The following is a 14705-nucleotide window of genomic DNA, read 5'->3' as shown; positions in this document are numbered from 1 at the left end:
AAATCTTTATACACGTAACTGCTCACGCAAAGAAATAAAACGCAAAAAAGACCAAACCTTGCAACCGATAACTATACTACACGAAAGTCATACCAGCTGCAGTAGCTCCAAATAACACTCTGCAAAATCGATACACCAGGAGTGACAGTAAAAATAAGACAAGTGTAGCAAAAATATCGAAAAGGAAAACATAAAAGTATTGTAGCTGCATAAAAAGAAACTTACCGCATATGAACTTCCAAAGGGGTCGAAGGTCGAGGCTGACAAGAACGAAATAAGGACATGACAAGAAATAATAATGTTAGGAGGTCAAACCTTAACGAAAGAAGCAAAATCCAGAATAACTAACAGTTCTTCCCTACCACCTGCCCTCAATCAGACGCAAAATTTTAAAACAATAAAAAAAATGAAACCACGAGTCAATCACATAAACCCTCCGGCAAAGACACAGCAATACCCTAGGTCCACCATTGTAACTAGAAAATATTAAAACAGAAAAATCTCCCTCCAGAGAAACTAAGAAAGTAGCACTCGCACAATACAGTAAAAAAACGTAACGTAAAACGAGGAAAAGTATCAGAGCCACCAATACTTAACGAAACGAGGGCTGTACAGTTTGCTGACTACTTTTATAAATGGAAGAAATGAACAATAACCTTTAGGAACACACTTCCTCCAAAAGTATTCATCTAAATGGCCTTGTAACACTGAAATCCTTCCCTTTCCCCGCAATGACGCCCCATGATTGCAAAAATTTTATAGTTGATTTACGGTCACTCATTTTCTGAAGCAGAATTTTCGCAGTAGAAACAACTCACTCATCCATAATGAACAGGGTGAGAAATCAAGACCTTATAAATCATGACTACTTATAAATCACGACTACTTTCATTAACAAAAGAGGCCGAAAACAAATTACGAGATGAAAACAAAACGATCTACATCTAATTTTTAAATTACGCGTGTAACGAGGAAATACAGAGAAGTCATTTAACGTTCATCGACAGTAATCTGCGGCACAAACAAAATAACATCACACATTACGTCACTGATCAAAGCCAACGGGTGGTATCGGACACTAGAATTGACCCAACTTGTGTTTGAAAACATTATAGCCACACACTCTAGTTCTCGAGTAATGTCTAAACGATCACTTGGCGTTGAAACTTCAAAGGAGAACGGGTAACTGCCTCAGAGAAACCAGAAGATAAACAGCCTGGATGAGTGGTTTGCAAAATCAAATTCCGAGTACCGTAAATGTAGTTCCTGTGCCAAACACCTCCGTCTTCATTGAATGTATCTTACATACCTGTGACAATTTATGTTCTGCACCCGCAGAAATGTGCAATTGATTTGACGCTTCCGTTTAAGGTGTCACCGGATGGGGAACTGAAGTGTTTGTTGATGTCTTCTTACCTTCTAACTGTTGCCACTGCTCCGTGTTCTTACTGCATCTGCCGTTTTTCTGAAAATTTTGCTGACTGTGATAGGTATACTCATGTTGCTCGCCAATCGCCTCGCGTCAAACTGTTGCTAAGCAACAGCATCTGCTGAGACCACTGCATTGTTGAGAACAGCGTCGCATCGCGATATGTTGTTTATTCTGAGTGGCTATGTGGGAAATGATCACGCAAAATTAAGGAACCTATCCATCGATAACAGTAGGGGCCTAACTAGGCTGGGACGACTGGGGCTATATCCTTTAACACAAGCTGGAATTAAAAGAAAGAGTGAAACACGAAAAATTAAAATGGGGAAGGAAAAGTGGAAAATTTAGGAAAGCGATCAGTCAGCTAAAGTCTTTCCCTACGAAAAAATAACGAACTATTGCCTTAGAAATCATTCATACGTAAAGATGCACCTCCTTCACCCAGGACATAGATCAATCTGAATTACGATACGAACATTAGTTAACTGAATATACACTCCTGGAAATGGAAAAAAGAACACATTGACACCGGTGTGTCAGACCCACCATACTTGCTCTGGACACTGCGAGAGGGCTGTACAAGCAATGATCACACGCACGGCACAGCGGACACACCAGGGACCGCGGTGTTGGCCGTCGAATGGCGCTAGCTGCGCGGCATTTGTGCACCGCCGCCGTCAGTGTCAGCCAGTTTGCCGTGGCATACGGAGCTCCATCGCAGTCTTTAACACTGGTAGCATGCCGCGACAGCGTGGACGTGAACCGTAGCTGCAGTTGACGGACTTTGAGCGTGGGCGTATAGTGGGCATGCGGGAGGCCGGGTGGACGTACCGCCGAATTGCTTAACACGTGGGGCGTGAGGTCTCCACAGTACATCGATGTTGTCGCCAGTGGTCGGAGGAAGGTGCACGTGCCCGTCGACCTGGGATCGGACCGCAGCGACGCAAGGATGCACGCCAAGACCGTAGGATCCTACGCAGTGCCGTAGGGGACCGCACCGCCACTTCCCAGCAAATTAGGGACACTGTTGCTCCTGGGGTATCGGCGAAGACCATTCGCAACCGTCTCCATGAAGCTGGGCTACAGTCCCGCACACCGTTAGGCCGTCTTCCGCTCATGCCCCAACATCGTGCAGCCCGCCTCCAGTGGTGTCGCGACAGGCGTGAATGGAGGGACGAATGGAGACGTGTCGTCTTCAGCGATGAGAGTCGCTTCTGCCTTGGTGCCAATGATGGTCGTATGCGTGTTTGGCGCCGTGCAGGTGAGCGCCACAATCAGGACTGCATACGACCGAGGCACACAGGGCCAACACCCGGCATACGACCGAGGCACACAGGGCCAACACCCGGCATCATGGTGTGGGGAGCGATCTCCTACACTGGCCGTACACCATTGGTGATCGTCGAGGGGACACTGAATAGTGCACGGTACATCCAAACCGTCATCGAACCCATCGTTCTACCATTCCTAGACCGGCAAGGGAACTTGCTGTTCCAACAGGACAATGCACATCCGCATGTATCCCGTGCCACCCAACGTGCTCTAGAAGGTGTAAGTCAACTACCCTGGCCAGCAAGATCTCCGGATCTGTCCCCCATTGAGCATGTTTGGGACTGGATGAAGCGTCGTCTCACGCGGTCTGCACGTCCGGCACGAACGCTGGTCCAACTGAGGCGCCAGGTGGAAATGGCATGGCACGCCGTTCCACAGGACTACATCCAGCATCTCTACGATCGTCTCCATGGGAGAATAGCAGCCTGCATTGCTGCGAAAGGTGGATATACACTGTACTAGTGCCGACATTGTGCATGCTCTGTTGCCTGTGTCTATGTGCCTGTGGTTCTGTCAGTGTGATCATGTGATGTATCTGACCCCAGGAATGTGTCAATAAAGTTTCCCCTTCCTGGGACAATGAATTCACGGTGTTCTTATTTCAATTTCCAGGAGTGTATACAACGATAGGAGCTAGTTGTGACGAAGCCTATGTCGAACCTTCCTTCAAGAGTGGCATATACAATTATGTGCAAAAATAATGAAATCACAATTTCATTTTAGTCTTCAAAGGCACTGTGGTGGTTAAGAGGCTAATAAAGGAACTGTCTGGAATTTTGAAACATCTGGCAACATCAAAAAAAGTTTTCGTTTACAGCACGCTACGGCAGTAAGATCATATAATTTGTTCCTGGGCTACTTTCAAGGGAACGCTGATACAAAATCCATCTATCCACTTATAAATTCATTATTCGGAAGAGTAAGAAATGTAAAGAGCGAAGTGTAGAACTATGTTTTGAAAAACAATTTGACGCTTTCAGATTCGATATAGGGCACTAAAAATAATCTACATCTACATCTACAGGATTACTCTGCAATTCATACTTAAGTGCTTGGCAGAGGGTTCATCGAACCACAATCATACTATCTCCCTACCATTCCACTCCCGAACAGCGCGCGGGAAAAACGAACACCTAAACCTTTCTGTTTGAACTCTGATTTATTTTATTTTGATGACCATTCCTACCTATGTAGGTTGGGCTCAACAAAATATTTTCGGATTCGGAAGAGAAAGTTGGTGTCCAATTTCGTAAATAGATCTCGCCGCGACGAAAAACGTCTTTGCTTTAATGACTTCCATCCCAACTCGCGTATCATATCTGCCACACTCTCTCCCCTATTACGTGATAATACAAAACGAGCTGCCCTTTTTTTGCACCCTTTCGATGTCCTCCGTCAATCCCACCTTGTAAGCATCCCACACCGCGCGGCAATATTCTAACAGACGACGAACGAGTTTAGTGTAAGCTGTCTCTTTAGTGGACTTGTTGCATCTTCTAAGTGTCCTGCCAATGAAACGCAACCTTTGGCTCGCCTTCCCCACAATATTATCTCTGTGGTCTTTCCAACTGAAGTTGTTCGTAATTTTTACACCTAGATACTTAGTTGAACTAACAGCCTTGAGAATTGTACTATTTATGGAGTAATCTAATTCCAACGGATTTCTTTTGCAACTCATGTGGATCACCTCACACTTTTCGTCATTTAGCGTCAACTGCCACCTGCCACACCATACAGCAATCTTTTCTAAATCGCTTTGCAACTGATACTGGTCTTCGGATGAACTTACTAGACGGTAAATTACAGCATCATCTGCGAACAACCTAAGAGAACTGCCCAGATTGTCACCCAGGTCGTTTATATAGATCAGGAACAGCAGAGGTCCCAGGACGCTTCCCTGGGGAACACCTGATATCACTTCAGTTTTACTCGATGATTTGCCGTCTATTACTACGAACTGCGACCTTCCTGACAGGAAATCACGAATCCAGTCGCACAACTGAGACGATACCCCATAGGCCCGCAGCTTGATTAGAAGTCGCTTGTGAGGAACGGTGTCAAAAGCTTTCCGGAAATCTAGAAATACGGAATCAACTTGAGATCCCCTGTCGATAGCGGCCATTACTTCGTGCGAATAAAGAGCTAGCTGCGTTGCACAACAACGATGTTTTCTGAAACCATGCTGATAACGTATCAATAGATCGTTCCCCTCGAGGTGATTCATAATGTTTGAATACAGTATATGCTCCAAAACCCTACTGCAAACCGACGTCAATGATATAAGTCTGTAGTTCGATGGATTACTCCTACTACCCTTCTTAAACACTGGTGCGACCTGCGCAATTATCCAATCTGCAGGTACAGATCTATCAGTGAGCGAGCGGTTGTATATGATTGCTAAGTAGGGAGCTATTTTATCAGCGTAATCTGAAAGGAACCTAAATGGTATACAATCTGGACCTGAAGACTTGCCCGTATCAAGCGATTTGAGTTGCTTCGCAACCCCTAAGGTTTCTACTTCTAAGAAACTCATGCTAGCAGCTGTTCGTGTTTCAAATTCTGGAATATTCCATTCGTCTTCCCTGGTGAAGGAATTTCGGAAAATGTATGTACGAACTGCGGCCTTTAAGTCAGAGATGCACGTTCTAGCTGCCTACAACAGCTTAGGAAGAGCGGTTCCAGAGACGCAGATGGAAAATAAGGTTTCGATTCCCGCCGATGGGGCGGTCATTAAAAACGGAGAGCAAACTCGTGTAGAGGGAGGATGGGCGAGGAAACCGGCAGTTTTCTTTTAGAACGAACGATCTTGGCATTTGCCGCAAGCTATTTCTGGAAGTAAATCACGGGAAACTCCCATCTGCATGGACGAACTGGAATTTGAATCGGCGTCCTCAAGAGTACGAGTCCAGTGTCCGCATTACCACTGCCAGATATCTCTTGGTTGCTCTTAGAAATAGCTAGCGTCAGAGGATCATGCGACTAACTCCTTGAAGAGCAGGGGAACATCTGTGGAAGTTGGGCAATTGAGAGTAAATTGCCTAAAAAAGAAATAAAGCAGTTGAAAAGCACTTCGAATAGCTTTACGAGAATAAGTGACTGACAGAGACCCTAACGGAGCTTAAAGTAAAAGTTCTTTATCCTATGATTTGTAACAGTTTTCACAACTAAATAAATGTTTTTGAGGAATGAGGTATGTTACAGACCCAGTCTTTGGATCGCCTTGCCCACAATATTTTCTGTGTGATGGTTCCAGTTTAAACCGTCCATAATTTTAATCGTTAGGTATTTGATCGACAACATTGAAACTTTTAGGACTCAACATGGCCATAAATGAATAGAATTATTTTACTACTCAAATGGAGGACGTCATAGCTTTTAATGTTTGGGGTCAGCTCACACTTTTCGCGCCTTGGATAATTATAGCCTGTCTAAGTAATTTTGTAATTCGTTTTAACGTTCTGATGACTTCACTAGACAGTAAACGACAGTATGATCTACAATTGCCGACCGCTGTGGCCGAGCGGTTCTAGGCACTTCAGTCCGGAACCGCGCTGCTGCTACGGTCGCAGGTTCGAATCCTGCCTCGGGCACGGATGTGTGTGGTGTCCTTATGTTATTTAGGTTTAAGTAGTTCTAAGTCTAGGGGACTGATGACCTCAGATGTCAAGTCCTATAGTGCTTAGAGCCATTTGAACCATTTTGATCTACAATTTATAACCTAAGAGAACTGCTTGGACTTTCTCCTAAATCGTTTTTATGTATTACTATAGAGGGAAGGCGCATAACGCTTCATTGGCAACCCTCAGATACGATTTCCGTTTTAGTGGACGGATCCCTGTCATTTAGTACGAACTCTGACTTTTCTGAGAGGAAATCCTGAATCTAATAACATAAAAGAAAGAATACTCCATAGGCCTGCAATGTGATTACAAGCCGCTTGTGGGAAAATGTGTCTAAAGTGTTCTGGACTTCTACAAACATGGGCTTAAATTGTGATCCCCCTGTGGATATACTGTGCTGGTTGCATGTCTATAGAGCGATTTTAGTATTTAATACTATTGGAACATGATGCACGTGCTAAACTACTCCTACAAATCGATGTCAAGGATATGATCTAAAATTTAATCTCCTTTTTTGTGGCTTAGTGTGACCTGTGCAACTTTTCAGTCCTTAGGTAATGACCTGTCGTCGAGTAAGCGGATGCACTGTACATCATTGCCAACATGGAGCTGTTTCATCACTATACTCAGAAAGGGATCTAATCTGAATACCGTCTTGACCGGAAGACTCGCCTTTATTAAGTAATTCAAGGCGCTAAACACAGAGGATATCTATTCCCAAACTGCTCATGTAGGCAGCTCTTCTTGATTCGAATTCTGGGATATTTATTGCATGTTCTTTGACGAAAGTACTTCAGAAGACGGTGTTAGTAAATCGGCTTAAGTGGCGCTGTCGTTGCTAACATTACCATTGCTGCTATCAGACAGCGAAGGTACTGATTGTGAATTGCGGCTGATACACTTCAGATACAACCAGAAACCTTAATTATCTGCAGGATTTCGAGGCAAAGTTTCGCTGTGGAAACTGGTAGAGGAATGTCACACTGAAGTCCGCACTAAGCTTCGAGAATCTGTAAACCGTCACTGATTTTGGAAATTTTGCATTCTTTCAAATATGGCTTGCATTTTTCGTTGTTCTGTAGTAGTATCTTTATCTGTTTTGTGTATCACAGGGGATCTATTCGGTGTCTTTATCAACTAACTTGCCTTAAGTTGATGACAACTTCACTAGGCCAATTACTTTAAGGCCTCGTCGCATTTTTATTTTGTTGCGATCGGATTGAAACGCCTCCTCCACCCCACCCCCCTCCCTCCTCCGGTAAAGCTTCAGTAACTGTAGCGATTACAGGATCCACTAATGTACTATGCCGCCGGTTTTAGTAATAGTAAGTAGTATTGGCGGGTGCAAAGAGTCGGTTGTTATTTTATTAAACGGCTCTGTTCTATCAATAAACATTCCTAAGCCCATAAATGCTACGCTGAGCGGCCAGAATCCATGGGAAGGCCCTGGGACACGAGGCAACGGTCGAATGCTGAAGTCTGCTCAGAGTCCTGGCAGAAGTGCGTTTCTGATTTTCCACATTCAAATCGTTCGTACACTGCGGGAGAGCGCGACCTTGTTGCGGTAATGACAGACGCCTCGCCCAACGACTCACGATACTTTTATTCACTGCCAGTTCTCCGTAGACATTCTCCAAGCACCTCTGAATATCTGCGATGCTCTGGTTTTCCAGCCAAAGAAACTCAATGAGAGCGCTCTGATTGGAATGTATCTCCGATTTTGATGGCTACGTATAGCGCCGCCATCTACCTCCACTTCACGAAACTATACGAGCTTAAGTGGGAATACTCTATAATCTCCCACAACAAATTCAGAATTTTTTCAACCCAAACTGACTAGGAAAAAAAATTTGTTTCTTTACTTATTGAACGCCCCTCGTAGCTCTGAGGATGGGAATGACATTCGTCCACAAGTACTCGTCCTATGCGACAGTTTACACTCTGCGATTAACCAAAGCCGCCTTGGACACCGTTGACCTCGGAAACCTTAGTCGTTCTACGTCTACATGTGGACAACTACACTGCAATTCACAGTTAAGTGCCTTTGGGGGGGGGGGGGGGTGTCATCGAACCACCTCGAAGCTATTTCGCTACCGTTGCACTCTCTAACAGAGCGCCGAAGAAACGAACACTTGAATTTTTCCAGGTGAGATCTGATTCATTGAATTACGATGATTATTTCTTCCTATGATGGAGGAGGAAGAAGAGAGGAGGAAGAAGAAGAGAGGAGGAAGAAGAAGAGAGGAGGAAGAAGAAGAGAGGAGGAAGAAGAAGAGAGGAGGAAGAAGAAGAGAGGAGGAAGAAGAAGAGAGGAGGAAGAAGAAGAGAGGAGGAAGAAGAAGAGAGGAGGAAGAAGAAGAGAGGAGGAAGAAGAAGAGAGGAGGAAGAAGAAGAGAGGAGGAAGAAGAAGAGAGGAGGAAGAAGAAGAGAGGAGGAAGAAGAAGAGAGGAGGAAGAAGAAGAGAGGAGGAAGAAGAAGAGAGGAGGAAGAAGAAGAGAGGAGGAAGAAGAAGAGAGGAGGAAGAAGAAGAGAGGAGGAAGAAGAAGAGAGGAGGAAGAAGAAGAGAGGAGGAAGAAGAAGAGAGGAGGAAGAAGAAGAGAGGAGGAAGAAGAAGAGAGGAGGAAGAAGAAGAGAGGAGGAAGAAGAAGAGAGGAGGAAGAAGAAGAGAGGAGGAAGAAGAAGAGAGGAGGAAGAAGAAGAGAGGAGGAAGAAGAAGAGAGGAGGAAGAAGAAGAGAGGAGGAAGAAGAAGAGAGGAGGAAGAAGAAGAGAGGAGGAAGAAGAAGAGAGGAGGAAGAAGAAGAGAGGAGGAAGAAGAAGAGAGGAGGAAGAAGAAGAGAGGAGGAAGAAGAAGAGAGGAGGAAGAAGAAGAGAGGAGGAAGAAGAAGAGAGGAGGAAGAAGAAGAGAGGAGGAAGAAGAAGAGAGGAGGAAGAAGAAGAGAGGAGGAAGAAGAAGAGAGGAGGAAGAAGAAGAGAGGAGGAAGAAGAAGAGAGGAGGAAGAAGAAGAGAGGAGGAAGAAGAAGAGAGGAGGAAGAAGAAGAGAGGAGGAAGAAGAAGAGAGGAGGAAGAAGAAGAGAGGAGGAAGAAGAAGAGAGGAGGAAGAAGAAGAGAGGAGGAAGAAGAAGAGAGGAGGAAGAAGAAGAGAGGAGGAAGAAGAGAGGAGGAAGAAGAGAGGAGGAAGAAGAGAGGAGGAAGAAGAGAGGAGGAAGAAGAGAGGAGGAAGAAGAGAGGAAGAAGAAGAGAGGAAGAAGACTGTGTCACAAAGAACAATGCCTTTGTCTTAATCCAGGATGATGAAGGCCGCTTTAGGCGAGTGAGAAATATTAATTTATAAATGATAAAGACTAATTATACAGCTGAAGCGATCTTTTTCATCATGATATGAATCTACAGCTGTAGGTGCCTACAATAGAAAATTTCTTTTAATGATTTCCATCCCAATTCTAGTATGATCTCTATTTAGTAGACCTGTTCCTCCTCCTACGTGTTCAGCCAATAAACCGCAGCCTTTGGTTCGTTTACTCGCAACATAATTTATGTGGTCATTCGAATGTAAGTTATTCATAATCATAATCCCTAAATACTTAGTTGAATTCCCAGTCTTCAGATTTGTCTGATTTAGGGTGTAACCGAAATTTAGAGGATTCCTTTTAGTACTCATCTGTATGATCCCATACGGGAACATTGTCTAAATCATTTTACAACTATGATATTCTGATGACTTTATTGCACGGTAAATGACAACACTATCTGCAAACAATATAAGAGGGCTGCTCAGACTGTCTCCTAAATCGTTTATATTGATCAGAAGCAGTAGAGATCCTGCAACGCTTTCTTGGCAAACGCCAGATATTACTTCTGTTCTGCTCTATGACTTTCCGTCACTTACTATGAGCCGCAACCTTTCTGGCAGGAAATCACGAATCCAGTCGCACAACTGAGAAGATAATCCCGAAGCAATCAATATGATTAGAAGGCGCTTGTAAGGAACGGTATCAAAAGCCTTTTGAAAATCTAGAAACACAGAATTAATTTGAGATCCGCTGTCTATAGCATTCGTTAGTTCGTAGTAATAAAGAGGTAGTTGAGTTTCACAAAAACGATATTTCCTCAATAATTGGCGACTGTGCCAAGAGAGAGTTTTCCTGGAGGTAATTCATAGGACTGGAACATACTGTGTTCCAAAGTCCTACCGGAAATCGACATCAGTGACATGGTTCTGCAATTCATCTCATTACATCTACTTCCTTTCTTGAGTATTGATGTGATCGGTGCTACTTCCAGTCTTTAGGTACGGATCCATCGTCGAGCGTGCTTTTGTCTATTGTGGTAAAGTATCTAACTGGTATACAACCTGGACCAGAGGACTTGCCTTTATTAAGTGACTTAAGCTGCTTTGCTAAATTAAGGATATCTACTTCCAAGTTGCTCATCTTAGCACCAGTTATAGATTCGGATTCTGGAATATGTGCGTAATCTTTTATGGTAAAGAAATTTCGGGAAACTGTTTAGTAACCCCACTTAAGTCTCATGTGCTCAGCAACGTTACTATTGCTATCGCGCAATAACGGTTTCGATTCGGTCTTACCTCTGGTGGACTTTCCTGCCGTATTTCCAGAGTGTTTCGTTGTGGAAACTATTAAAATCATCTCGCATTGAACTTACCGGTAAGTTTGAAGCTCCACTCAAACATCGTCAATCTTTGAAATGTTGTGTTCTCTTAAATTTGGAATGCTTTTTTCCTTGGTTCTGGAACAGTGTTCCTACGTGTTTTGTGCACAATGGGGTGTTTGAGTACCGTCTCTTATTAATTCATTTGGTATATTACGTCTCTCAATTGCCGTCTATAACTTTTTTTTTTTTTTTGGATTCGGTCCGCATCTGGTGTGCGCTTACATAGTCAGATTGGAAGGAGGGCAGACTGTCTCAGGACGGTGCCAAAAGAATTTTTATCAGCTTTTTTAAAAAGATTTATTTTGCGATCAATCGATCGTATTGAACAGGTGATATCAGTCAGTGAAAGAATCAGACAAATATCTACGTTGTATGTCCATAGCTTCTCACTAAAAACTAAACTCCTCCCGAACAGCCCATAAAGGCCCAACGGTACTGACCGGCCGCCGTGTCATCCTCAGCCCATAAGCGTCACTGGATGCGGATATGGAGGGGCATGTGGTCAGTACACCGCTCTCCCGGCCTCACGCGTTTCCGAGACCGGAGCCGCAACTTTTCAATCAAGAAGCTCTTCAGTTTGCCTCACAAGGGATGAGTGCACCCCGCTTTCCAACAGCGCTCGGCAGACCGTATGGTCACCCATCCAAGTGCTAGCCAGCCCGACAGCGCTTAACTTCGGTATTCTGACGGGAACCGGTGTTACTACTGCGGCAAGGCCGCTGAATTATAGTTTGTCACTGCAGTACCGAAATAGAAATAGTCGCATAAACAATGGATCAACCAAAGCTAAACTAATTGGACGATGTGCTACCAGAAAGAATTCTCATAAAAAGGAGTAAAAAAATGTAGCTTGACGGACAATGTCCCTTTCTGTGGAACTGACACTGTAAAACCAATTTGTTCAAATGGCTCTCAGCACTATGGGACTTAAACATCTGAGGTCATCAGTCCCCTAGACTTAGAACTACTTAAACCTAACTAACCTAAGGACATCACGGACATCCATGCCCGAGGCAGGATTCTAACCTGCGATCGTAGCAGCAACGCGGTTCCGGACTGAAGCACGTAGAACCGTTCGGCCACAGCGGCCGGCCAATGTGAAACAAAGAATGTGGAAATTATGTCAGTACCCTGTCAAACTGCTCTTAGATATTAAGTAAATACAGTTATTTTCTCTTACTTCCACATATTTGCTGAAGCAATGAAGCTTTGGTAAATGTTAGTATATGTGTATGCTACACTCGACCCAGTCGCTGGAGAGTGATGCCCTCTATCGAGTTATTTGTACATTAGCGGCAATGGCCAGGACCACCCCTCCAAGGACGACTAACAAGACAATCGCCATGGCGAGGGGGAGACCAGTTGTAAAAGACCGTTCGGTTGGGCGGCTGTCTTAGCTCAGTGTCCATGCGTCTCGTATGCTAGAGGACAAATATGTGTCTTATTTGTGTGGTTTATTCGTCAATAATAAGCGCTTCCCTACATACGTTGTCATTGATTGCAATCTCATTGGATCCAAACCATTAAATACTCCTTTAAATTCCTGGTCCTCCTGTAAAATTTACGAGCCAAATTTCTGTCTACGGACGGTAACATTAAGTACGTTTGGCTTCTTGTCCTTCACTTTTTATTGTGCTACTGGAACAGATAGCGGTTCCTGCCACCCTCTCAGGCACGCTTTCTAATAGGATTTTTGCTTCTTCACCTGTCTCCTCCACCAAATTTAAAGGTCCTGCAATAAATTACATGTGTCTGATTATGAAGAATTTTCCTTACACCTGTGGTGCACTGAGGCTGCGATGTCATACTTTGTAGTGATGAGATACCTACGGGAATGCAGCAAGAGCAGACGTCGGCAGACGACAATCAATTGCGGCGACCGCCCCTTTTGAACAACAGCGTGGACTCGTCCAGCGCTCACGGCAGTAAAGCGTTTCTACGCCGGAGACACGTTATTTTGCGCTAACACAGTAACAGTCGCAGACGCTGCGTGAAGACTCACCAGCGGACGCTGCGGAGACGTTGTAGTCGTCGGGCTCGCCCGTGGCCGGCATGACGTCATTGTCGCTGTCGCTGTCGCGCCAGTCCCTCCAGCAGAGCGCCGGGGCGGCCAGCAGCAGCGGCCACACCAGCAACAGCCACAGCGGGCGCGCGCCCTCTCCGTGTACCATCTGCAACCACATAAACGACACGATGCAGGTCAACCAGCTCAAGCGGGTTCTAGCGTCACGGTGTTAAAGATGTGGCTGTAAAACCTACATCTACTGCTACATATTGCGCGCAGTGCATGTTTGCGACAGTAGAATCGTTCAGCAGTTAACTTCAAATACCTGTTCTCTAAATTTTTTCAGTGGTGTTCCTCGAGAAGAGCGTCGCCTTCCCTCCAGGGATTACCGAAGCATCTCCGTAGTAACTGCATGTTGTTCGAACCTAGCAGCAACAAATTTAGAAGCTGCCTCTAAATTTTCTAAAATGTCGATGGTACAGATCCCAGAATAAGTCACATTAGCGTCCTATATGTGGTCCGCTTCACAGATGAACCACCCTTCCCAAAACTGTCCCAATAAACCGAGGTCGACGATTCGCCTTCACTACTGCAGTACTCATATGCTCATTCCATTTCATATCATATCGCTTTGCAACGTTAAACCCAGATGTTTTAACCACGTTACAGTGTCAAGCGCGACACTACTAGCGCTGTATCCGAATATTACGGGTTTCTTTTTCCTTCTCATCCGCATTAACTCACATTTCTCTACATGTAGAGGTAGCTGCCATTTACCACACCAATAGAAATTTCGTCTAAGTCACAATGTATCCTCCTACAGTTAATCAACTTCGACACCTTCTCGTACACCACATGTTCGACGGCAAACAACCGCAGATTGCTGCCCATTCTTTCCGCCAACTCATTTTAGTATGCAGAGAACAACAGCAGTCCTATCACTTTTCCCTGGGACACAGACGATACCATTGTCTCTCACGAACACTCGCCGTTCAGGACAACACATTGGGTTCTACAGCTTAAAAAGTCTTCTAGCAACTCACACACATGTGAACCTATTTCATATGCTCGTACCTTCGTCAACGAACTACAGTGGCGCACCGCATCAAATTCTTTTCTGGAAATCTAGAAATAAGCTATCTGCTTGTTACCTTTCATCCATAGTTAACAGTATGTCATGTGAGAGAAGGGCAAGCTCAGTTTCGCACGAGCGATACATTCTAAAACCACGCTGATTCGTGGGCGTAACCTTCCCAGCCTTAAAAAAATTTTGCTATATTCGAACTGCAATTCTGCGAGTCCGTTTTTTCGCCCTTTTTATATACAGGAATCACCTGCGCTTTTTTCAAAGTCGCTTGGGATTCTGCGCTGGATGTGAGATTGCGATAAATGTAAACTGGGTAAGGGGCCAATGCTGTAGAGTACTCTTTGTAAAACCGAATTGGAATTTTATCCGAATGTGGTCACTTATTTGCCAATAATGGGATCCTTGCTGTGAAACATTTTATTTCAGACCATACTTATTTAGTTATAGTCACTCTCAATACACTCCCCTCCTTAATCCCTACTACGCTCCATGTGAATTTTCCATTGATAGAAACAGTGTTGGTAGTTTTCTTCTACGAGTTCCTTTTCTTTATGATGCA

The 14705-nt window shown here is 44.4% G+C and overlaps 1 protein-coding gene across 1 annotated transcript in view; it reads right to left on the bottom strand.

The window, feature by feature from the left end:
- LOC126475101 (uncharacterized) overlaps positions 1 to 14705 on the bottom strand; it is a 597071-nt gene that overhangs the window by 387543 nt on the left and 194823 nt on the right. Inside the window, exon 2 of the mRNA XM_050102679.1 lies at positions 13057 to 13225. Within this exon, the coding sequence (XP_049958636.1) occupies positions 13057 to 13225 (169 nt within the window). The remainder of the gene's footprint in view (positions 1 to 13056; positions 13226 to 14705) is intronic.

The sequence above is a fragment of the Schistocerca serialis genome, chromosome 4 (genome assembly GCF_023864345.2).
Source record: "Schistocerca serialis cubense isolate TAMUIC-IGC-003099 chromosome 4, iqSchSeri2.2, whole genome shotgun sequence".
Taxonomy (NCBI): domain Eukaryota; kingdom Metazoa; phylum Arthropoda; class Insecta; order Orthoptera; family Acrididae; genus Schistocerca; species Schistocerca serialis.
Note: the sequence above shows the minus strand (reverse complement) of the source record. Positions and strands in the feature narration are given on the sequence as shown.